The sequence below is a fragment of the Gobio gobio genome (genome assembly GCF_949357685.1).
Source record: "Gobio gobio genome assembly, chromosome: 11".
Taxonomy (NCBI): domain Eukaryota; kingdom Metazoa; phylum Chordata; class Actinopteri; order Cypriniformes; family Gobionidae; genus Gobio; species Gobio gobio.
Genome location: NC_137104.1, coordinates 45,848,943 through 45,875,073, shown reverse-complemented (window position 1 = coordinate 45,875,073; position 26,131 = coordinate 45,848,943). Strand labels below are relative to the sequence as shown.

Below are 26,131 nucleotides of genomic sequence, written 5' to 3'. Positions count from 1 at the left end.
CGGAACGAGAGAAGAGGAGCGCTCCGTCTGTCCTCGGCTTTATTTGAAGCGGCGGAGGACCAATGTTCTCTGTTCGCGGCGTAAACACGCGGCGGCACGAGAGAAGAGAGGTGGAGAGCTAGAAGCTCTTAGAAGTGGCGTTGGCAGCAACGCACATATCATAAACACACATACATAGTATAAAGGATATTTTAACGCCGGATGGCGCAGCTGGAAGGCAGGCTGAAGGCGGAGAGTCCGACATCCTCAGGCTGCGTGTTCCGCTGGGTGCGTGTCGACGGCGGGCTTCGATCCGGAGCTCAACGATTGCAAGTCGCTGAAGAAGAATTAATCTGACTAACCTTGCGAGAGTGGGTCTTATATACCCTTGGCTATGCAAATTCTGTTGCCCCTTGTGGCGGGAATTTGGAAGGACCTGATTGGTCCGTCCCGCCCCACGGTCTCGCCATAGGTTGCTGCAGTTGCATCGGCACAGCCAATCAGCACGCAGCTGCTTCCTGCTGAGAGCTGTGCAGCTGCACTGCGTGTACATGGTATTTTTGGATAAAAATTTGCTTCAATATCTCGAGGAAAGGAATTCCCCCATAGCGTTTTAGCAAAACGCAATACGAGAGTACTCTCGTAAGGGAACCCTTTAACACACACTTAAGAAAGTGAGTAAGTTTACTCGATTAAAACAATGCTCCCCTCCCCCAGCCCCTGACATGACGGCTGTTTGAATTCTCTCCAGAGCAGTTCCTTCTTCTCAACGTCGCAGAATTGATGCATTTCCTCTGTGAAATTCAGGTTTGTGTGTTTTAATTTATCTACAAAATCATTAATGTGCTTTCAATTATTTTATTTAAAACAGGGACGCAATGTGAGTCACCTAAACGATTGTGGCGTCTGTCTTTGAAACTTTATTCCTAAAGATAATGAATATAATCAGGTGGATGGTCCCAGTATAGCTCATAAACCCCGCCCCCTCCATGCATTCTAATGGGACGCAAGAAAAACGAAACAATCAAATTACACTTCAAATTAGTTTTTTTCTCTGAGCGAAGTTGTCACTTAGGCACCAACTGACCTTTTTCAAGAGTAGATTGGAGCTTTAGATTTAATTTCAAAATTTCCATAACTGCTTATTTCACATCAACATAATGAGCTGTTCTGCTGTGGGAGTGTGGGCGGGGTTTTGATATCGGCGGCTCTATCTCCTGCTCTCTGCTGCGCAGCTTCAGGTCCCAAGTCAGCACAAGATGTCAGCGCCATATTCGGACATTGGCGGCTTTACTTTTCTACAATGGAAGATAGTGAAGGGACATCGTCCATCTTTTTTTACAGTCTATGATCAAAACACAGCAGAAAAAGGAGCAGAAACAAGTTATAAAAGTATTGCTTATGCACGTTGTAGTCTTTTTTGTAGTCTCAGTTTGTTCAAAATGTAGCTTTTTTATTAAACTTACCCACATTCAAGTGGTGATTAAAAAAAGTGCATGAAGCTATAAAACTATTTGTTGTTGTTGTTTAAAAGCAGAGGCTATTTTCTTTCCTTTGAAATGCTGTGTTGCATGGTCAAATATTCAGACAGCTTCTAAAAAATGTCAAATAGACTGGCAGTTGATTGCAACTTAAAAAAAAAAAAAACGCTGGCGAGGAAAGAGATAATATGACTTCTAACTTGTGCATTCATTGTCCAAATTCCAGTTTTCCTTGTTGATATCTTCAAAACCTATCTGACCGGTTAGGTTTCAACTGATCAGGAAGATTCCTCTAAAAATAATTTTCAGTAAATTGAATTGTGCCATGCGTTGTAACCAAGAGCAGCAGGTGTGTAGCCAGGGGGCTGGAAATCCCACACAAGCCCCACCCATACAGCGAAACCTAAATAAATGTACTTCACACACATCTTCAGCAGTCTTACCATGCCCGTTATGACATCTAAAAAACCAAGATTTGGCAAAGCACCTCAATGAGGAGTCTGTGAAATACATTACCAAAGTAGGTAAGTCAGTTTTTATTCCAAGGAAAAGTTTTATGAGTGAATTATGCATGAGTGAGTTTAAAATGAAGTCATATGACATTACCTGTTTTCACATGCTACAAAACCTGCGTCCTTACAAAAAGTACCTGAACCATGTTACAGTTGTAGGATATGTGGGTGCTTTGATACATAACATAAATAGCCTACCATAAACACCTTGCACGGTACAACCATGTAGGCTGCAGTCTTTTTGTAAGTGTTATGTGATTTTACACATGATTTTAATAATTCAATAGACCTTACTATCAAATAAATTTGTATGTATTATTAAAATGTATTATACATTCTAGTTACTAAATAAATCTATATAGTTTATTAAATGCAGTGGTTTGTTTTGAATTAGACATATACTATGGAAGCTTTTTCCATTAAAATTAAGTAAATGCAAATTTGTATTCTCAGATTTCTAAGTATACTGGGCTTGTAGTTCGGTTTACTCTTATTGAGTAGCATATTAAATACTTTTTTCCCCACATAGTTTTACATTTTAAAATGTTTGTAAAGAAAACGGATATGTTCCTATTCGGAGCAGGCTATGTGAATTTTGTGTAGTCCACTAGTAGGACTAGACCCAAATATTCTTTTAGTGGGTTGGTATTCAATTTTCAATTTTGGGACTCTTTGTAATGATTACGATTTATTTTTGCTTGGTGCAGTCCCGAAAAGTTGTCTGAAGTAAAGATAAAGCGTCTAACGGGTCTACCTTCATTCATTCTAATGGCTTGTTTTCCCCACGGCATATGGCGAATATAACGTTTTTGTGAGCATTCCCAGTAATGTCGACAAAGTCTATAGGTGGGGTACATTGTAACATGTGAGGGGCACATTGTAACATGACCAAATGACAGCTTAAAATGTTACTTGATACAAAATACAAACAAAAAAATCCAAGACAAACTAAAATATTTTGTCTATAAAATACAATTATTAACTTTTGCAAATAAAATAATGGCTTTTTTATTAAAAAAAATACAAATTTTTGAGTTTGACAACAAACACACTGCAAAACATAGCTATACAGCATAGTTCAAAACATAAAAATAATTAATAACTTCTGAACATTGACTCTCAGTCATTATTCACCTCTTTCTGATGGCTTCTCAACAGAATTCATAAAAGTACAGAATAAAATATCATTGTTCTAGTAAGTTTCCATAGAATTAATCACAAAGTGTGGTTTGTTTTGTTTAAAAATCGTATAAATGTTTGAGGTGGCAAGGTGGGTCTTGTACCCCACACCAATACTTTCGCAAAGTCATATGTTTTGAATAAAATGTAAGTTAATACTTGTTCAGAACAATCACTTTAGCAAAGTTTGTAAAAAAATTATTTAGAAAAATAAAATACATTTTTATTAAAGGTGTCATGAACTGGCTTTTTAAATTTTTTATACTGTTGTCTGAGGTCAAACCTGCACTGAAGACTTGGAAGTAAATGCCCACGGCTAGAATTGGATAAGATTTGCATATTTAATGTGTTTTCCGCTCCCCTGTCTGTACACGTGAGGATTTGTTTTGTGCGAGTGCAAGAAAGGTGATAGCCCGTCTGAAAAACACTTATAAGCGCCGGGACTTTGGGCTTTGCGAGTCCGAGTCTGTTCACAAATTAACCAATATGTCACAGGGTGTTTTGGTGTTGGTTCATGTTTCATGTTTTCAGTTTATCATGTTCAATGTCATGTTACTAAGTTTGTCATGTTCTGTCAGGTTTCCTGGTCTTGTCATGTGATTCCCATGCCCTCATGTGATCTTGTCGTGTTCTGTCATTGGTTCATTGTTTAATCACTGTTCACAGGTGTCACTTGTCTAGTCATTTGTATTTAATGCCGCGTTCCAGGCAACCCGTAACCCGTGTTTTTCCAACCTTCTTCCCGTGAAAGTGGACTGGAACGGCAGTCAAACCCGTGACTTCCCACCCGTGAACTCGTACTAGATAGATGTACTCCCAGTTACGAGTTTTGACGTCACATAGCCCGCGAAGCAACAATGGCAGCCCCCTACGGATGCGGTGTTTATGAAACAAATATACAAATAACCTAAAATAAAAGGTATAACAGCTTTTCTTGCCGTCTGCGCTGTTTTTCTCCTCCGTTTCCCTCAAATAAAGGAGTAAGCACCTTTGGCGATATAAATGATTGTAAATGAGCCTACACCCCGTACGGTCCGCCACGCTTTGTTTACATCTAAATACCACACAATTTCTTGCGCTCAGGCAGTTTGGCGTGACTTTGCCTGGAACACTACAAAGTCGTGAGTCGTGGTTTGAAGTTGTAATTTACGGGCTCAAAAACCTGCCTGGAACGCAGCATAAGCCCTCATGTTTGCCATGCGTCTTGGTTTGTTATTGAATGTGTAACCCGCTCTGTTGGTGAGTGTGTGTTTTGTCTTAGCCAAGCCAAGTTTGTATTGCCAACAGTGATGGTTGATCCAAAATGAGCGGATGCCTGCGGTCACCCGCGGTTACGAGTCATCCAAAAATATTTTTTATAATATTCGGGTCGCGGTCGGTCGGGTCGTCAATAAATCCTTATGTACCTTTTGAATATTGAGCTTTATTAACTTTTGAATAAATGCTGACGCGGGACAAAATGCCCAAATTCCCAACACGTTGAACTGAGCAATGCCATTGTACCATTTTAATAGGCTACTTTTAAACGCATATAGCTCAGTAAAGTCAGTTTTATGTATTTTCTGAGAGGGGGCAGAATTTTTGTTGGGAAAGTCGGGGGAGAGACGCACACTTCGATTAGACTGGATAAACACATGCAGCATCTTAATTGTTAAGAAAATGAAACGAAATAAATAAATCAAGCCTTTATTACAAAACACTAGGCTATATCATACAGCATTCAGAAAAAGAACAGTTTGCGCTCCAAGGGCTTTCACACTTTTCCAAAAGTGGGCCTTTTCTCAGTTGACCTGTTGATGAATTCTTCAAGCAGGGTCGAAACATAAACATCGCGTTCATCAATAATATGCATCTAGACAGCTGAAATGGAAAATGATGGGCCGCCTCAAGAACTGCCTGCTCTCGCCGCTGCACCTCTGAGCGTACCGCGTCAGGGTCTGAAACATTTTCTCAATGGCCCAATGACGCTACGATGAGCATTTACTACTTTTATAAAATGTGGGTCAGGAAGCGGGTCGGGTACAATATTTTCTTCTTTTTTTGCAGTCCGAGTTGCGGGCGGGTTAGTTGAAAACGTCGGTCGGGTGCGGGTTGTTTATACATTGACCCGCGCATCACTGATTGCCAAGTCTTTTGTTTTATGTTTTGGATTTTGATTTATGTTAAGCTTTATGTTGAATAAATGAACTGCACTTGGGTTCAGCAACTTGCCTCTTCAGTGGATGATTGTTACAGAATAACAGACCGTCATTATGAACCCAGCGGTTGTTTGCCTATTGCACCTCCGTCAGGTGGAGGATTGTGTCCAGGACATTTGTGAACCATGTCACCTGGTTGGGTTTAATGATGTTGCCCTGAGGGACATTTTTAGAAACGGGTTACAAAAACCTGTTTGTTCACAGATGACTGGAGGGAAGATTAACTGGTCCCTGGAGGAGTACATAGTTCATGCCCCTCCCTTGAGTGGATCCTCCTTTACAGTGGGTACGGTGGATGAAGAGCCTGCCATACCTGATCCAGCCCACGTCCAGGCACCAGCCCATGAGCCCGCTCCAGCCCACGAGCCCGTAGTCCTGCCCAAGAAAATGTTTTGGGGGGGCAAGGGATACATTGGGGCCACGCCTCTGTGGCCCCTTGAACTGCCGTTACCGCCATGGCCGCCCACGGCTCCTGATCCGCCATGAAGTTACTTTTCAGATTTTGATTCAATATTACCACGGCAAATCTTTTTTTTTCTTCTGTGTATTAACTTGCACGGATTAATTGTTCACCCTAAAGCCCTATTCGGACGGGATTAGTTTAACATGGGGAGGTGGGGGTAAAGTAATTATTACCAGAGGTTCCCTGTGATTTTAGTCCCGTCCGACTGTGCCATCTCACGGACAATGTCAGTAAAGATTACGGAGACTTTTACCTTCTGTAAAAAGGTCCGGAAAAATGACCTCGGGTAATACTAATCCCGTTCGAATAGACCCGCTGTAAAAATGTACGGTAAAATTCCATCATTTACTGTTTAAAAGTAGTTTTTGGCGCGTCTTGCAAGCATGGAGCCGCTTCAAACAGCACTCGGTTGCGTTGTAGGTGGTGAGACAACTCTGTGGCAAACCTCCAGTATTTTCCGCATACCATTTAAACCAAAAAGAAGATTGAAAGCACTTATTAGAGGCACAACACTTACATTAGAATATTTTTTAATATTCATATAATATAAAAATGTTATTTAAGATTTTTTTAATATTCCGAGATTAAACACAGCAGGCGTTTCTCAATGTCAAGGAAGGATCCTCGGAAGCCAGAATTCTGAGGATGCTATGTCATCGACGTCTGTCGAAGGGCTGTTCCAATGTCGAGGATCCTCGGAATTTCAACCAAGGTCTGAGTCCTTCGTTCGAAAAATATGCCATATACAGGAAAGGATGCATACGAGTAGCCTTCGCGCTCTTAGCGTTCTCAAATCACCCACAATCCTTTGCACGCAGCTTTGCTATCTTGTTAAAAAAATACAAAATATCGGACGTAGGCGGAGTCGGAGCGTTAATGGGGCAATATGCTTTCAAGTGTAAGCAGGGCTGGACTGGGGCTAAAATTCGGCCCTGGCAAATCCAGCCCATCCGGCCCATGAGTTCCTCTTGAATGTTTTTGCTGGGGTTAGGGCCTTAAATTGGAGTAAATAAATAAATCTAGGACAGGGACAACTAATGATGGATATCATCGAATTTACTGCAAATGCAGATAACAAACGTAATATTGCACCCTCAAGTTGTTCCAAACCTGTATGAGTTTCTTTGTTCTGCTGAACACAAAAGACGATATTTTGAAGAATGTTTGTAACAAAGCAGATAGAACAACTATTGACTACCATAGTATTTTTTACTATGGTAGTCAATAGTTGCTCTATCTGCTTGGTTACAAACATTCTTCAAAATATCTTCTTTTGTGTTCAGCAGAACAAAAAAACTCATACAGGTTTGGAACAACTTGAGGGTGAGTAAATTATGACATCATTTTCATTTTTGGGTGAACTATCCCTTTAATGCATGGGATCCAGGCTTTAAAGCTGTTTTGTTGAATTATAATTTAATTACCCTACACTCTAAAACAAAAAAAGGTTCTATATGGCACCAAAAATGGTTCTTGGCTCGTAATGATAGGGGAACCTTTTTTAGTGCTATATAGCACCAATTTTGGTGCATCAGTGGTTCTTCAGCTGTTCTTCAGAGGTGCTATATAGCACCTTAGTCAAAGAACCGGTGAAGAACTTCTGAAGAACCGCTGAATAACCACTGAAGCACCAAAATTGGTGCTATATAGCACTAAAACAGGTTCCCCTATGATTACGAGCCAAGAACCATTTTTGGTGCCATAGAACCTTTTTTTTTTTAGAGTGTAATGACATTTTAACTGAGTTTAACTGTAGGTCAGTTTCATTTAACTGTATGGGCATGGTAGTCACTGGTAAAATCATGCTCCTCATTACCATAGGTATATGGTTTCGAAAATAAATAAATAAATAATAATAAACTATTGAATTTGGTTGTGCTAGAGTGACAAGTTTGTAGTTTGTATTGCTGTTTTCCAATTTACCTCGCGATGTATTTACATGGTCGCGGCTGTTTTCAGCTGATTCACCACAGAACCTTTAATGTTCCCATATCACACGATTGTATAAAACAACATTCGGAGTCAAAGTGCCGGTTCATCACTTCATAGAGCAGCAGAAACGCAGCGCACGTTCGTCGGCGGCAGCGCTGTTGCGCGGATATTTGCCTTTTGCAGTTTCATGCGCCCAAATTTTTAAACAGCGCCTAATATGGACACAGTCTATGGAGGAGGGAAGGTCTCTCTCGCTTTGGCCTGTCAATTCAGAAGACAAAAAATAAAATAAATAAATAACCTTGTATCGGCCCCAAAGTGCGTCGGCCCACCGGGAAAATGCCCGGTATGCCAGATTACCAGTCCAGCCCTGAGTGTAAGTATTTACGTTACCAAACATTTGTTATAACCGTAGTAAATTTAAGTAAAGTTTAACTTTTAAATGCCAGTACAAATTACAACCGTTATACAAATTACGTTATTGATGGCTATGGACCTTTTCACTGACGTAATGAGGCTGACGTGCACTTGCTAGCCTGTTCCATTTACGTGTTCTCCGAATGCTAAAGAGGAGCTTCGTCTAGCCTCTGAAGGAAGTGACTTGGAAGGACCAGTCCTGCAGAGGAAGGATCCTTGACATTGAGAAACACCTTCGAAATCGCCCCCTATACCCTTAAATAGGGCACTATTTGAGTGAATATCCATTTTTAGGGGTGTCCGAAACAATAGTGGACGTTTTTGAGTGCACTCATTCAATCCCACCATGCACCGCAATAACGAGTGTACATTAGATGTACGCGCTGGAGAATATGCTTGTTCGATGCCCGATCGGCGTATGACAGCAAAGTCCCGCGAGAGCATTTCGAGAGCAAACGAGAAACAACTCCTTATGCTTTTGAAACGTTCTCTCACTCAACCGGACGGTGTACTCTCAACGCACTGTGAGTCGCGCCCTGAATGAATGAACTTACCGCTGTCCGATTCGCCCTATGTACCCTCATTCTCCATTACTCCACTACTCCAAAAACGAGCCAACAAGCTTAAAGTTAACCCTTTAACTCTTTACTTGTGTGGCACTGAACTTACTTGGAAAGGGGAATAATAAAGTAACTAATAAGCATTTAATTAAAAAAATAACAATAATATTTGTATATACCGTAGTAGGCCTATATATTTCATACTTTATAGTAGGCTACTATTTATATTATGGGCGTCAGAAGCAAAAAAAAATGTCGGTGGGTCCTTTAACAGAAACATTTTACTGGAGTAGATGCAATTTACAAAAAATATACTTAAATATATCGGCTTGTTTAAACGTCTGGTTGACCAAGACACACCTACGGAATACACAATCTTAATCAGCAGCAATAGTGTAGGGGTAAGACGCATGGCATTAAGATTTGACGCAAATTGATCAGAGGTTCGATTCCGCCTTTTACCAAACTCGCACTGATCCTTTTTTCCATCATATATCAGATCGGAAAGGAATTTATTTTCTATGAATATTAAGAAAATATTAGAAAAGTGAAAATAAAGCTACTAACGCGTTTAATCAGTGTTTATCAGGGTATGTAAACAGACGTGCTCAATTAGAGACGATACAAGTGAGTGGGCCCAATATCATTGGTCTTAAAAAGTGTGTGAGTCGATGCCATCTCCTGGCGAAACGCGGGAATTCATTCAATGCACGGCGCGACTCTCGCAGTGCATTATGGGTATTCTCTAGCCGTCGAGCATTCATCGGTTGCAAACTCGTTATTGTGGTGCATTGTGGGATTGTATGAGTGCACTTAATAACGTCCACTATGGTTTCGGACACCACTAAATGGCTGTTCCCTCAAATAGTGCCCACAGCTGAATCAATCATCCATCCATCTTCCGAACCGCACTGGTCCAGCCCAATATCATGCATACAGGTATAAATGATCCTTTTTAAGATGATTATTATATTGTTTGATTAAGGTTACATGCTAGTTTCCGTAGCAGAGTTCAGGATAAATCTTTTCATTATTACTGGAGCTGCCAAACAGCAAGCACAAACTGCAAAAACGGCAGCCTTTCCGGCGCACTTAGTGTCCGAAATCACTCACTCGTTTTCGAAGTGGACTATATCAGTGGACTAATGTAGGGAATAGTGAATATGGGTATAGGGGGCGATTTCGGAAACAGCCTAGTGCTCCACGTGATAACAGGAAGCAACGTCATACGATAAGGAGGTTACTGTGGTGCGTAAAGCGAGTTACCCCTCCCACTTCTGCTAGTTTTACTGAGATGTCTTATCCCTTGCAAATTGGCCATTAACATTACAGACGTCCTGAGGTAAAATTACTTTACCCCCACCTCCCCATGTTAAACTAATCCCGTCCGAATAGGGCTTAAGACCTGTAATGTTTGCTAACAAAGTAAATAGGCGAAATGGCGAAATATGACATGTTTGGCTATCCATACGGTGCTCCTTTAGCCCCGTTGTATACGTCTCTTTTATAACTATATAAACTAAATAAATCACTCTCTTTCCTTCTGTAGGTCTATTATATTTCAGTTTGACTTGAAAATTCCTCAAACATCACTGATGATTATGCGACAGAAGCATCACCGATACATCACCGCGCTCTTGAGCTCCACGACCATCATGTTGTTCCTGTACTTTCAAAACTCAGAAATGGTTTTGACGTACAGTTCTTACATTTTTGTCTCGGAGCAAGCTCTGTGCGGATGCCATATCTGTGTGGCAGACCAAGGAAATAGTAGCTGGTTCAGTGAACGTTACAAACCCACCGTTCCTCTTCTACTCAACAGCGCCAACAGTGTTTTACATGCAAATGTCTCCATGTGGTGGAAGGTAAGAAAGTTTGCTTCAAAATAAATATGCATTTACTTTGTATGTGCCTACCCCCAAAATTAAGATTTTGGGAATTTTTTTTAAGTTTTTGAAAGAAGTCTCTTATGTTCAAGATAATGAAAATACAGTTAACATAGTAATATTGTGGAATATTTGAAAGAACTGTTTTCTGTTTGAATATATTTTAAAATGTAGTTTATTCCTATGAAAACCATGTTTAATATTTTTCTGATGATAGTCATTCAGTTTAATGCATCGTTGTTTAATAAAAGTTTTCTTACTGACCCCAAAAAATTTAACAATATGTATATACAATTATTCCATTATTAATTGACATTTTACTGTAAATATTGATGAACATTTGAATATTTTCAAATGGTGTTTTAGAGACAACAAGCAACTGAAAAAACTATTGAAAATTTGACTTTTTACTAAAAACCTCATATTATGGAGATACTGACCTTGTTACAAAAAGCCCCAGTCTATATTCTTCATTCATAGTGCCTCTTAAAGACACTACAAACCTGTATCCCAGTAGTCAATAATTGTATCCCTTAAAACTCATCTTTGATCACCAACAAATTTTAACTTTTTTTTTCTTCCTATGAATGCCTTAAAATCGCTTGAATGTAAATCTACACCCTTGCTTCATTTAGTATACGTGGTTTCATGAATATTCTAATTAGCCCCTCCTCCACTCACTCACACCAGCTCAGATATCCACTCGCTCAACTTTACTCAAATTACTGTAGTAAACGCTGCACAATGGTATCGCTCTTTACAACGTCGGGACACATAACGGTAATTAAAATGCTTAGCCTTTAGCTTGACTACATATTCAAACAGCTAATAATGAGTTTCTAATGTTACACAAACCATGTTCCCGTTTGCCATCTCAGTCTGCCTTTAAAAATCAGTATCTTTAACATCATAGAACGTCTGTGAAGAAAGACATGTAGTTCATCATAACATCGTAGTATAAATCATATACATAATTCGTCTGCTATATAGCGAAATGCACATGATTTTTCACATCAACAGAAAAAAATAGAAAAATACTGTTGTATGGCTTCTCTTGAGACTCTCCTTCTTCAGAGAATAGTTAATGATATGCTAAATTATGCTATTTGGTTCACTTGACTTTTAAGGAGAAAATACTCATCAATGCTGTTGACTTTGCACATGATTTGTCTGAAAGCGTACTAAAAACACCACATAGACATATAAACACTTGATTTTCACCACAGGGTGTTTTAAAATAGTACACTCCTGTAAAAACTTTTACAAGAGGGAATATAGTTCATTCTGGTCCTAACTGGTTAAATAATGTCACACAGGAGCTTCAACACGTACCCAACGTCAGCAACTACACAGAGGTGGTGGACCAGCTGTTTCCTCTCTTCCCCGATGAAGAACACTACTCAGACGCTGGTCCAGAACGCTGCAGATCCTGTGCTGTGGTGGGAAACTCTGGGAACCTCCTGGGATCCAACTATGGGCCTCTCATAGATTTCCATGACTTTGTAATAAGGTAGTATATTAGATAATGTCAGGCTGAAGATTCTTTATCAGCATTGATGGTTCCATAAAGAACCTTTAACATCCATGGAACCTTTCCATTACACAAAAGGTTCTTTAGATAGTTAAAATGCTCTTCAGAAAGTTTTTTTTTTAAAGTTTAATAGTCTAAAAAGCCTGTTTCAACTATAAAGAACCTTTTATCCAATGAAAAGGTTCTATGTTCTTCATGGAACCATAGATGGCAATTAAGAATCTTTATCCCCGTTTCCACCTAAATTACCTGGAACAATTTGTCCCAGGAACTCTTTTTCCCTCAGACCTGCTGCTGTCTGCGTTTCCATAGCGGTCTAAAGTACTGTGAAGATTAGTCCGGTGACGTAGGACTGCGTGCGACTTTCCAGAGCCCACTGGATTTCATCCTCCGCAAATAAATTTAATAAAGCCTGAACCTCGTCGTCGGCCCATCGGCCATATTTTTTACACTCCATTGTTGATTTGAATAGCAAACGACTCTTACTGCACGCACCGCAACAGACTTTTAGGTTGAAATAAAATTCCGCGTGAGCTCAACCAATCAGCATGTTCAGCGCCCAAGTCCCACCCTCGAAAGTTCCTGAACTTTGAAAAAGTACTACCTCGCAAGCAGGGCCGTTTTGAGGGGGAAATCTTTATCCGGAACTTTATTTAGACCCCGGTTCCTGCGGTTGAAACACACAGAACCACCCCAAAGTCCCTAGTTCCTGGGGAAAGTTCCCATGGTGGAAACGCGGCTTTTATTTTTAACCCTCTGGGGTTCTTCATTTATGGGTCACACTCAGGACCTTCGGGTCAAAAATGACCCGGAGGGCGGGATTTAGATAAAAAAGATTTGAGTAAAATCAATTTTATGATTTATAATTAATATTTATGCAATAATTATGACCCATTTTTTTCCCATTGAATATAATAAAAATGTGTGTGTGTGTGTGTGTGTGTGTGTGTGTGTGTGTGTGTGTGTGTGTGTGTGTGTGTGTGTGTGTGTGTGTGTGTGTGTGTGTGTGTGTGTGTGTGTGTGTGTGTGTGTGTGTGTGTGTGTGTGTGTGTATGTATGTATGTATGTATGTATGTATGTATGTATGTATGTATATATATATATATATATATATATATATATATATATATATATATAAAATTTTTATTTAATTTTTATTAAAGCTGTATTTCATTTTAAAGTCAAGCCTAGGCCTCATGAAAGCAATTTTTTAAATGAGATCGGTGCCATCCGGTGGACACATTGAGCATTTTTATCACGCTATAGCACATTTTTACCATTATAGTGGATCTTTGTTTAATAAAAATAAATAAAAAAATCGTAGCTTCATCGGAATGGTCAGAAACTTAGTGACTTTATTGCAGGGGTGCCAGATTCGATGTTGTGGACATACTCAGGGGCCGGTCCCTTTTCTATTTTTATATATATATATTAGTGCTGTCAAACGATTAAAATATTTAATCGCGATTAATCGCATTAATGTCACAGTTAACTCACAATTAATCGCACATTTTTATTTATTCTAAATGTCCCTTGATTTCTTTTTGTCCCATTATTTTTTCTTATTTTAATGCTCTTATCAACATAGAAAAGTGGATCGGCTTGCTTTGTTCAAATGTTTGTTTTATTGAAAACAACATTGGCATACTTTAGTGTTCGATTTCACACCAACATTCTCACTTGGAGCAAATAATCTCACACAATGTAACACTGCCCATCAATAAAAGGGTGAAACAAATACTTTGTTGCACAAACAGCCCCTTCAACAGCCCTTACAAAGGGATCAAAACAGGGTGATACAAAATAAAATTACAAAGTGCACATGCAAGGTAAACTAGGACTCCGCCTATAGTGCAGTTAAACCAGGGGTCGCCAACTAGCGGACTCCGGTCCAAATCCGGACCGCGAAGCCTTTTGACGTAATGAAACAGTTAACGTTGCAATGCTCAGTTACTACGTTCAGACCCAGACGCGCGGTCAAGCATGCAGTGAAGAAGAGACTGATGGTGCATTCACACCGGACGCGAATGACGCGACATGCACGCCGCTTAATCCGCGCCGCAGAATGTCTATTTGCGTCTTTGCATTGACTTAAATCACTCGCGCAAAACGCTTCATTCGCGTCTGGTGTGAATGCACCATCAGAGCAGAAAGCAGCGCTCAAGACAAGCACTTTTAGTTGAAGACCCCTGAGTTAAACCATGGCTTAATACGTTTCTCATTTCGGCGTCTCACGCTTGCCATCCACGTCTAATCTTTTAATGGCCCAAACGAGTGGGGGCAGCCGCAGCGTGCCTGATGTTTTGTTTCCGGTCTAGCTACATCCAGAGTGGTGTTGTAGTTTTTCTAACGTTACTAATTGTTGCAACAGCATGTGAAAAAACTACAAAGTTTGTTAGACCAAAAAGAACGTTAATCTCGCGATAAAAAAATTGACGCCGTTAAAATAGGTTTGCGTTAACGTCGTTAATAACGCGTTTAACTGACAGCACTAATATATATACATACATACATTCATGAGTTTTATTTATTCACAGACAGGAAAAATGTCCACATTCACAATACAAAATGTTATCTTTATTGGGTTGAGTTACTAGGAGTATGCAATGGAACAGATTTGATTTAATTTAATTTCATTCATTCATTCATTCATTCATTCATTCATTCATTCATTCATTCATTCATTCATTCATTCAGCTATTCATTAATTAATTTTTGATCTAAGATAATGGTTGCAAAACATTTTGCGACACAGTGCTTTCCTTCACTTTTACCAGCAGAGGTCCTCATCGAGCTCTGATTTGAAAAGCTTTGAGTAATGAACCTTTTTCTGACACAATTGTGCTGAAAGCTTCACTGGTTCCGAAAGCTTCACTTCGCCATCACTAACTCGAGCACTTCTCACGGGCTGTTTAGTGGTCGCGTGATCGAGACACTCAGCAGGTACACATTTGTTCAGAGCTTTTACGGTCTATGGTTCAGAGTCAGAGCTCGCGAGTTGCGCAGAGCACAACAAGCGCTATTTCGTTCCGCTTTTGGCGCTGTTTCCCTGGCCAAGAATCTACTACTGCCACCTTGCGTTGACATTGTGAAACTGCACGATGTATAAATTATCCGTAGCGGGCCACATATAATATATTTTAATAGACAAGCTGAGGGCCGTTTGAAATTCATCCCCGGGCCGCATTTGGCCCGCGGGCCGGAGTTTGGACACCCCTGCTTTATTGGTACTTGGTATTTGAACACCCAAAAAAATTTATTGGGGAGAGGATTTGAAAAGTCTAAGTTGTCGTAAAAAAAATAGTCACACTCAGGACCTTTGGGTCAAAAATGACCCCCATAGGAAATGGGTCAGTGTATATTTTGGCCATTCGATTTTCCATATAGAAACGGGTATTAAAAAACGGCTCCTTTTTTGTTTTTTTAAACAAACTTCCTCAGTTCCGCTCAGCAGAGTAAAAGTCCTGCGCTGCTACAGCTGTACGGATTCTTAACGCGTTTATTGCAGCTACATTTAATATTTTATTCTTCAAACAACCAGACTAACGAATGGCTCGACACAACCCGTCCCGGGGCAGAGCCTATACAGGGCTTTCTTCTGTGTAGATAGAAATTCACATACACTTCACATCAGCTGCATGGCTGGATAGGTCTATATGACGGCTGTCATAGCCTACCCTGGTTGCTCAGTAAAAATAAATCAATTAAGATATGAATTAGTTGTAAATTAAATATTTTAAATACTAATAGGCCTACAAAAAGGAAAGAATCATGCGTTGACATAGCCTATGGCCTATAACGTTCACGCAAGAACTGTCATTCTGACTAACTGACAACCAGAGAACAACAGAGATGTAAAAAATGTTTTATTAACATTTATTATTGATATCTCAAAGAATGCGCTTGTGCGCTGAGCGAGCTGCTGCACACACACAGGACTGCAACACAAGATTTTCACTTGCCATTTCGGTTTGTTTCTCACCAGCAAACCCTATAGAAGCTATAGCCTATACCTTCAGAACACTTGGAATTTAGCCTACCACACAAGTTTTGTTTTGTACTCTTGATGTTTTAGAGATTTACCCCTTCACTGTTGAGTCCTTTTTTTCTGCATCCTGGCTGACTATTTTTTTAATGACCACTTAGACTTTTCAAATCCTGTCCCCAATTTTTTTGGGTGTTCATATTGTAAGGATGTCGCCCTTGGCTGGACTTGAACCCGGGTCTCTGGTGTTCTAAGTGTGGTGTGTTCTCCACTGAGCTAACTCCCAGACAATGGAACCCAAGAGCAGAAGAGTAAAGAGTCAAGAGTCTTTACTTGAGACTTGAGCACAAATAAACTAGGAGAGCAGAGCTTCCATAAAACAGAGAAACAAAAATAGACACAAGGGTCAAAAATGTACAATAAAGGCACAAACCTTATCTTGAGATCTGGAGACAGGAGAACATAGGTTCAAGACTGACCATAATGGCACGGAACAAGCACACTTATATAGGGCAAGACACAGGTGAAGGGAATCAGGGCTAATGAGGAGAGTTCTGAGTACCATTAAACACACTGGCATCATCTGCAGGAGTGGAGAGCACTGAGCATTGGGTTAAAGTGCCATCTGGAGACCTGGAGGGAGCATGACATGGACGCTTAAGGAGGGCCCTGCAGGCTAGGAGTGGAACAGCATCCTAGAGATTGGATCTTTACACATATACCAAGTACCAATAAAGTCCCCAAGTTTCGGACCATTCCGATGAAGCTACAATTTTTAACATTTAAAAAATAATAATAATTCGGGTCAGAAATGACAGAAGAACCCCAGAGGGTTAAGAGTGTACAAAAAACAAATTTTTGGAATCTTTATATCTAAGAGTGAATAATGAAGCTTTCAACCATCAGATTCAGAATCGATGGAACAGATGTGCAATTAATGACAGAGGCTGTTGTTGTATGATTCCAGAAACAAATAAGATGTGACCTAAACTACTTTCAAAAGGTGCCTTAAAGGCTTTTCATTACAATATCATGAATACCTCAATCTCCTGTGTGTTTTTCTCTCAGGATAAATAAAGGCCCAACAAAGGGTTATGAGAAGAATGTGGGAAATAAGACCACTCACCGGATTTTGTATCCTGAGAGCGCTGTGGACTTGGACGAAAACACCCATCTGGTGTTTATTCCCTTCAAGGTTCTGGACATGCAGTGGCTTATCAGTGTTTTCACCACAAAGAACATCACACAGTAAGAATTAAACCAGAGATGGTCTTATGATAAAGAGATAAAAGGGTCCGTGGCTCCACCACTGGAGAAAGCGCGATGGCCAAATTGAATCACATGAGCCTTGATAACCAATCATATTACAGCCTTGACATCATTGAGTTTCTTTCAGAGATGTGCGATAGTCAATGGGCGAATTCCAAGTTTTTGCGCCATTTAAGGGCTTTGGGAAGGGGGCTCCATTCGTAGGGGCGTTCCTAACAAGAGTGAACACGCATAGTGATGCTCACTTCCGGTTGAAATTTGCCCCAATGACAGCAGACACGCATTCAAAGTATCACGTACGAGAAATAGTAAGAGTAGTATGCTAGTATTAGTATCAGTATTGGTATCAGATGTCAATCTTAAAGTGTCATGGCAGAGCATTAAAGTTGACTAGTCTGTGCAACCCCTAGCTAGAATGCTGTTCTGAATTCAGCAAGCTTTTCAGTCATGTCTGAATTAAAAAAGAACCGAATGAGCCGGTTCTAACTGTTCTAAATTCTCATTCTCTAAGTTCCCCTTCGAGGGAACTCGCACTGCGTCATCGAGTGATGACACTCTGGGAACGCCCTCAGCATTACGCATCTGAAGCATGAATGAAATCAAGCCAATCTGATTGGTGTTGCGTCGTGACGTAGTAAATGACGGCATACCCGGAAGATACAAAAAGGAAGCTGATGCAAACACACACTAGCTTTTTTGCTCTTCAGCGAAGCGCTATATGTCATTTTGTCTGTCTATTTGGTGTTGTTTGTCACAAATATATCTAAAAAAAGATGGCTAGTGAGCAACAGTTCACGAGGTGTGTGCATCAGTGTCCACGATTTCTTTCGGGAACGGACACACACCTTTTGTGTGTGCAATGCCTGGGTGTGCAGCACGCTAGGGCGGCTCTCGAGGGAGCCGCCTGTGGCTAATGTGAAAAGCTGCCGCTCAAAGTGTTGCGCTCACGGCTGGCCGTGTTCGATGAGGCCGGCCAAGCCCGCGAGCCCCAGGGTTCTGGGCCCGCTGTTGCTGAGGCACAGCGGCGCCGTAGATCATGGGGCTCGCAACGGGACCTCGTGACAGGATACGGGACTGCTGAGGCACTTTCCCCATCCTCGTCCGAGGAGTCCGATGTTCTCCCGCCCCGTGAGGAAGCCCACGTGGCGGCTTCTTCCCGCGGGGCGGAGAACCCGATGCTGCAGCTATCTGGCTCCGAGGAGTCGGATGTGCTGAGTGTCGAGGCGGGTGATGTGGAGGCTGAGCCATCGCTTCACACACCCGCTCCAGAGGAGCTAGTGGAGGTTTTGACCCGCGCTGTGGCCAAGTTGAACATCGATTGGCCACAAGAGGAACCTGAAATCCAGCCGCCCAGTAAGCTGGATGAACGGTTCTTCAGGCGCAGGTCTCAACCTCCACGCCGGGGTCTGCCTTTTTTCCCGGACCTACACAATGAGTTGTGTAGGTCTTGGGACAAACCCTATTCGGCCAGACTTACCAGCCCTCCAGTACTCCACTACGGTAACGTACTGGGGGCGGCCGAACAGGGTTATGGGACGCTGCCAAGGGTAGAGGAGTCTCTCGCGAGCTACCTCTCTCCCGAGGCCGCTTCGTCCCTGAAGGCCCCGGTGTTGCCTACCAAACCAGCGCGCGATACATCTGCGCTGGTGGGTAGGGCATATATGGCGGCTGGGCGGGCTGGTAGCTGCCTGCACACCATGGCGGTGTTGCAGGCCTACCAGGCCGACCTCCTCAAGGAGCTCGATGAGGGCGAGGGCCCGTCTCCGGACGATGTCCTCGAATTAAGGAAGGCCACCGATTTGTCTCTCCGCATTGCCAAGGAGACGGCCCGTTCCATCAGCCGCTCCATGGCGGGCATGGTTTGTGTGGAGAGGCATCTCTGGTTAAACCTGTCGGGGATGAAGGAGAGAGAGAAACACTTTATCCTAGACTCCCCGGTCTCGCCTTTTGGACTTTTCGGCGGCACGGTTAACACCGTCGTCGAGAGGTTCCAGGAGGTGAGAAAACAGGCGGCGGCCTTCCAGCAATACCTCCCTCGTCGGTCCAGCTCCTCGGGGAAGGCTGTCTCAAGGGGACAGTCTCGGCCGTCGACTAGCTCCTCGCACCGACAGGTGCAGAAAGAGAGCGTTGCTTCTCGCGCCCCTCCTGAGGGAGCTTGGCAAAAGAGGCGGCGCTCTCGTGGCAAGCCTTCCGAGCCTAAGGCCGATCTGAGGACCGTCCTTCAGGCGAAGAAGGCTGCCACCAAGCGGTCCTAGCTGCGGCTGGATCGCTGAGAGCTGCCCCCCCAGGGGCGGAACGACCGAGGTCGTTCTCCCCCTGGAGCTCTCGGGAGATCAGTGCTGTGTTCCCGCCGTCAATGACGCTTCGGGCCTCACTGATCTCCCGCACGCGCGTGCTGTCTTCGCTGCCTCCAACAGGACTTGCGGGTGGACAGCAAACGTGTGCACCCACCGAAAATCGTTCCCGACTTCTCCCTGCCGGAACGAGGCTCGGTTGACACCCGAGGCCAGCCTCGAGAGCCAGCCTCGAGGCCAGCCTGGTTCCCTTAGTAGATTATCTTGCCGCATGGAAATGCCTTCCGAGTGTATCTACATGGGTCCTGCAGACTGTAGAGCTGGGTTACAGGCTGCAGTTCGGTTCTCCTCCCCCGAGTTTCAATGGGGTGGTCCGGACTGTGGTCGGCCCAGAGCAGGTTCGGGTTATGGAACAAGAAGTACAAGCCCTGTTAGCCAAGGAAGCCATAGAGCGGGTTCCTTTGGCGGACAGGGACTCCGGGTTCTACAGCCGGTACTTCATAGTTCCCAAGAAGGATGGTGGGTTGCGTCCGATAATAGATCTCAGGCTCCTGAATCGGTCTCTGAGGAGATTCAGGTTCAGGATGCTCACAATTCCAGCCATCGTGAGTCAGATCCAGTCCGAGGACTGGTTCGTCACGATAGATCTAAAGGAACGCATACTTCCACATTTCCATCCTTCCAACCCACAGGAAGTTCCTGAGGTTCGCTTTCGGGGGCGAAGCGTACCAATATCGGGTTCTTCCCTTCGGCCTGGCACTCTACCCTCGCACCTTCACCAAGTGTATGGATGCAGCACTGGCTCCACTGAGACTCCAGGGCATCTGTTTACTAAATTACATCGACGACTGGCTCATTCTGGCCAGGTCGCGCGATGTGGCGGTTCGGCATCGAGATGTCGTTCTAGCCCACATAAGGTGCTTGGGGCTGAGACTCAACACGAAAAAGAGCTTGTTGACGCCCTCCCAGCGGACTACATTCCTGGGAGTTGTATGGGATTCCACGTCGATGCGGGCACAAATGTCCCCCGCGCGCGTGGAATCCATACTGGCGTCGGTCTCCAGAGTGAAGCCAGGCCGCAGCCTCACTGTGAAGCAGTTCCAGAGACTGCTGGGGCTCATGGCAGCAGCGTCCAACGTGATACCCTTTGGCCTGCTGCACATGAGATCCCTACAGTGGTGGCTGAGGGCCAAGGGGTTTTCCCCGCGGGGAAATCCGTTTCGTATGATCAGGGTAACGCGCAGATGCCTTCGTTCCCTCGTCATATGGCGGAAACCTTGGTTCCTGTCCCAAGGACCAGTGCTGGGAGCATCATGTTGCCGGAGAGCCGTTTCAACAGATGCTTCCCTCACTGGTTGGGGCGCGGTCATGGAAGGCCGGTTTGCGAGAGGTCTGTGGGAGACCCGGCATTCTTCATGGCACATCAACTGCCTGGAGATGCTGGCGGTCTACAAAGCTCTGAGGAGCTTTTACCCGGACCTCCGCGGCCACCATGTCCTGATACGCTCAGACAACACTTCGGTTGTCGCGTATCTGAATCACCAGGGGGGTTTGAGGTTGCGCCCTCTATGCAGACTGGCGCATCAAATCCTCCTGTGGTCCCAGGGGAAGTTATCATCCCTCAGGGCGATATACATTCCCGGGGACCAAAATCAGGGAGCAGACATCCTGTCGAGGCAGGGGCTGAGGCCCGGGGAGTGGCGACTCCACCCAGAGGTGGTGGAGGCCATGTGCGAGAGATTCGGCCCAGTGGAAGTGGACCTTTTCGCGTCTCGAAAGACGTCCCACTGTCCACTGTGGTTTTCTCTCAGGCATCCAGCTCCGTTAGGGCTGGATGCCATGATGCAGACGTGGCCGAGGCTGCGTCTGTACGCATTTCCCCCGATCGCTCTGCTCCCGGGAGTTCTGGAGCGGGTCCGCCGGGAGGGCATCAGCCTGCTCTTAGTAGCACCCCGGTGGCCCACTCGAGTATGGTTCTCGGACATCATAGCTCTGCTAGACGGCCCTCCATGGCAGGTTCCTCTGAGGAGGGATCTGCTCTCTCAGGCAGGGGGCACAATACATCACCCCCGGCCAGAGTTGTGGAGCCTCTGGGTCTGGCCCCTGAGGGGGCTCAGTACCTAGAGGCGGGCCTGTCAGCAGAGGTAGTCGAGACCTTACTCAGCTCCAGGGCTCCTTCTACCAGGAGACTGTACAGCCTCAAGTGGAATGTGTTTTCCACTTGGTGTAGAGAGCGTGAGGTGGATCCAGTTAACTGCCCAGTGGCTTCAGTGCTGGAGTTCCTCCAAGATCGCTTCTCCGCTGGTCTTACCCCGTCCACCCTGAAGGTGTACGTGGCTGCCCTTGGGGCTTTCCACGCACCTCTAGGTGATGGACCTTTGGGGAAGCACCACCTGGTTGTACAGTTCCTCCGTGGGGTAACTGGATCGTCCAGGCTATAGCCACGGCTTATAGGGTGCGCAATTTGCCTTCACCCATGGCCGTGAGGGCCCATTCCACCAGGAGCATGGCTTCCTCAGTGGCCCTCCTTTCTGGCGTCTCGCTTCAAGAAGTTTGCGAGGCGGCCGGGTGGGCCACCCCGCACACCTTCATAAGATTCTACAGTCTGCACCTCCCGGTGACGCCTGGTGCTCGAGTTCTTGCGTCCTAAGTGTGCCTGGGTTCCCAGCTTCACACTGGGACATGGGGTGATTTGGTGTGGCCTAGTGGGTATTAACGTTCCCAGAGTGTCATCACTCGATGACGCAGTGCGAGTTCCCTCGAAGGGGAACGTCTCGGGTTATGACTATAACCCTTGTTCCCCGAGAAGGGAACGAGACACTGCGTCTCATCGCCACACCTATCACGACTAGAGCGCTTGCTTCATCGCAAAAGAGCTAGTGTGTGTTTGCATCAGCTTCCTTTTTGTATCTTCCAGGTATGCCGTCATCTACTACGTCACGACGCAACACCAATCAGATTGGCTTGATTTCATTCATGCTTCAGATGCGTAACGCTGAGGGCGTTCCCAGAGTGTCATCACTCGATGACGCAGTGTCTCGTTCCCTTCTCGGGGAACAAGGGTTATAGTCATAACCCGAGACGTTTTCTGCGGTTATCCTCAGCTCATTCGATTCCTTTTGATTTGTTAATTTCGAACCGGTTCTTTGGTTCAATCACACGTCTGGGTGCTTATTGGCTAATTCTGGTCTATATTGGTGTTTATTGAAGGGTGAAGAAATACCAAAATATCAATATAGTAGCATTCTGGCCTATATTGGTGTTTATTGAAGGGTGAAGAAATACCAAAATATCAATATAGTAGACATCGTCTTTGCTCAGGACACTGTTTTTTTTACAGAGTTATCATGTTTAATATAACTATCTGACCTTTTTATAAGCTGACAGTACGATCAAATGCAAACCATTCAGCAGTAGTTTCAGCCATACACTGATCAGGCATAACATTATGACCTAATATTGTGTTGCTCCCCCTTTTGGTGCCAAAACAGCCCTGACACGGAAAACAGTCTCGACAAGTCGAGCCACAAACGCTGTGCTAAGTGATGAACTGTGACTTGGAATCTCATATGGTCCGTTGTATCCGGAAGAAAGCACTGAACGCAACAGAGAAAATAAATAAATAAATAAAAAAATTTAAAAATCTGAACGCAACAGAGACTACTGCTTCCAAAGGATACGCACTAAAGAGATGGCGGATTATTCAACCGTGGCTCGACTTGTTGAGACTGTTTTCCAAGATGGCTTCTGTCTGTATACACATAATGTACTGTCTTTATAAAGTATCTTCTTATTAAACTGTTTGTACACTTACAAAGTTCTCAATGCTTCGGTTTGCATGTAGGGACCCTCATTATGCTACCGTGTTAGTGTGAGGCTATTTTGAGCCTTGTTAGTAGAATTAACTAGCGATTTAATTTTACTTATTCTATGCCCATATACTAGCGTTATAAGCTAATCTGTTTTTAGAGATAAAACTCTTTACATTCGATTTTCATGAAAACGCATCCCAGAGAACGATTTACTCGGTAACCATGTATTAATTATAATCCCCCTAGGTTCATTTTTCACAGGAGTTGTCCTTTAAAAGAAATACTTAAATGCATTTTGTCCATCTGTATTTAATAAAGCTAACAACACTGACATTTCATTTTTAAATGATTTTTTAAAACCTGAATTTTGATCAAAATGTATTTGTTTACTCAGAACATACACAAAAGTTCCATCTACAATCAAAGCAAATAAGGACAAGGTGAATAACACAGACCTTCACGTGAAATCAACCAATCTGTCAAATGTCGATTTGTTTTGATTGACATGGTTTTTATTAGCTTTACCTGAATGAAACAGTGTCCTGATTTATTTCTGTCATTGTTTTTAGGTGATGATCCTCCACCCTGAATTCATAAAATACGTGCATGATAACTGGACTGAAGGTCATGGCAGATATCCATCCACTGGTTTCTTAACACTGATATTCGCTCTTCACATCTGTGACAAGGTACAACTCCCGTTCTATCTCAAGCGTGGCATTGTTGTTGTTTTTGAAGGCGTGTCAGTTTATACAAGGACCTAAAAGGGATCATGAATGAGCCCAGAGCAATGTTTGAACAAAAACAAAGGGCCTTTCAGGAAAGTGTCATTATTGAAGTGCTGAACCATGGCATATTAGTGGTTAGCATTGTACGTGCGCTGTATCGGTCTGAAAGTAGAACTTTGATATAAAGTTTGAAATTCAATTCACAATTTTATTGTTGTGAGATTTAAAGTTGCCAAAAAGAAAAATATGAGTAGAGTTGCTATTATGTGAAATAAATTTACACTGTAAGATTTTCAAAATGACTTTTTAAACAAATGATAAAACTGGCTTCTGTATTTTTGCTCAATAAAAAATAGAAAAAAGGAATTATATATTTTCGAAATATTTGGGTTTTTATTTTTACATTTTAATGATTTAAAATAGTTTTCATGAATAATAAAACTTTTCTTTACAATGACAGAGAAACTATTAACGCTCAGATAACTCTTTCTCTTACAGGTGAATGTTTTTGGGTTTGGAGCTACGAGTGACAGAAACTGGCATCATTATTTTGATGAAACATTGGCTCTATTTAAAAGGAACATTCATGGTGCGGACTTTGAAAATAAAACAATCAATTGGCTCCAACAGGAAAACAAGATTATGATGTATAAGGGATGGACATGAAACAGGTTCTTGGAGAAACACTACCTTTGTACTGCACAACTTTGACACAAATGGATTTCTTGATGACTTGATATTTTATAATATTGATTTCATAATGTCTAAATGTAAATTAAAAAGAAAATGTGTGTTCCGCTCCCGCTTTCTACTGGTTTTGAACCCATGATCTACAGATAGGCCTCATCCATGATGTTTCCCCACTGAAGCTCCCTTAATCTGTGTTGTGGCAAGCCGAAATAGCGGTGACAAACATCTTAATGGTAGTCCAGTTGAAAGGAGCTCTTGAAGAAACTCCAGTACTGAACTAACCGGTGTTATTCGGTGTACAATCTGCCTAGATCCCACACACCTTCTACCTATTTTTAGTTTACAACCTCAGGCTAGGTAAAGCAGGTCGAATCCTTAACTAGATCATAAATATATATTCATACTCACTTTCTAGAAGAACAGACCCCCTCCGTGTCTGGTTCAGATCAACTCGTTTAGAAAACAGAGACGTGGCAAACAATTTCTTTTTATAAATCAATTATAAGTAGATTTATTTTTCCAATAACAAAAAGTTTTACATACAATCAAATAAAAGTTTACAAAAAGAAAAAGTCTTAAGTAACAAAAGCGGCGGTTCACAAGTGTCACCAGCAGATGTCAGGCTCGGATCATCAAGCAATGGAGAAGCAGCATAACGCTCTCAGCTTCTGGTGTTCATACAGAGATCAATACCTTATATACCATTTCATTATCACACCTCTTCATCACATATTCAATTACACAGGCACAGTTCATCCAATCCTAGATTTTGAACGATTGTCAACTCCCTCAATTCCTTCAACATTTTAGTATATAACGCTCTGTATTCTTTCATTCTTCTTCTTCTGGCTTGTTTCCTTAATCTCCTCCTTCGTCTCGTCTGCAAGACATCATCCTGGGTAAAACCTGTTTCTTCATTCAATACTTGGTTACATTTATAAATGACTTTTATACATATGACTTAGTGTTTTTCTTCATATTTTTAATAAAGCAGATTGCCTAAAACATATCTCAGCGTGTTCATTTCAATTATTCAATCAAATACTTTTACAAAGTCTTTGTCTCCATGTCTTTACTATAAAACCAAATAAAACATTTTTACCAAATTATGTGTCTGCATTCTTGCTATGAATCAAAGTAAAACATTTTTACAATATCATGTTGTCATGTTTTCCCATGCTTACAAAATCATTCATGAAAGTTGTATATAAAAAA

At 42.7% G+C, this 26,131-nt stretch overlaps 1 protein-coding gene across 1 annotated transcript; it reads left to right on the top strand.

The window, feature by feature from the left end:
* The first annotated feature begins 1,767 nt into the window (after positions 1–1,767).
* Positions 1,768–25,917, top strand: LOC307133374 (CMP-N-acetylneuraminate-beta-galactosamide-alpha-2,3-sialyltransferase 1-like). The gene is made up of 7 exons (XM_079828436.1): positions 1,768–1,980; positions 10,271–10,586; positions 11,924–12,117; positions 17,192–17,371; positions 23,893–23,938; positions 24,068–24,187; positions 24,725–25,917. Exons 2-7 carry the CDS (start codon positions 10,317–10,319, stop codon positions 24,890–24,892), a joined length of 978 nt encoding a protein of 325 aa, XP_079684562.1. The 5' UTR covers positions 1,768–1,980; positions 10,271–10,316; the 3' UTR covers positions 24,893–25,917.
* Positions 25,918–26,131: the final 214 nt, after the last annotated feature.

Bases quoted from the DNA above. Each gene is read 5' to 3' on its own strand.
- LOC307133374 (XM_079828436.1), top strand. From the start codon at position 10,317: ATGATTATGCGACAGAAGCATCACCGATACATCACCGCGCTCTTGAGC. The intron at 17,372-23,892 runs GTAAGAATTAAA...TTGTTTACTCAG, and splicing joins ACCACAAAGAACATCACACA to AACATACACAAAAGTTCCAT. The intron at 24,188-24,724 runs GTACAACTCCCG...TTTCTCTTACAG, and splicing joins CTCTTCACATCTGTGACAAG to GTGAATGTTTTTGGGTTTGG.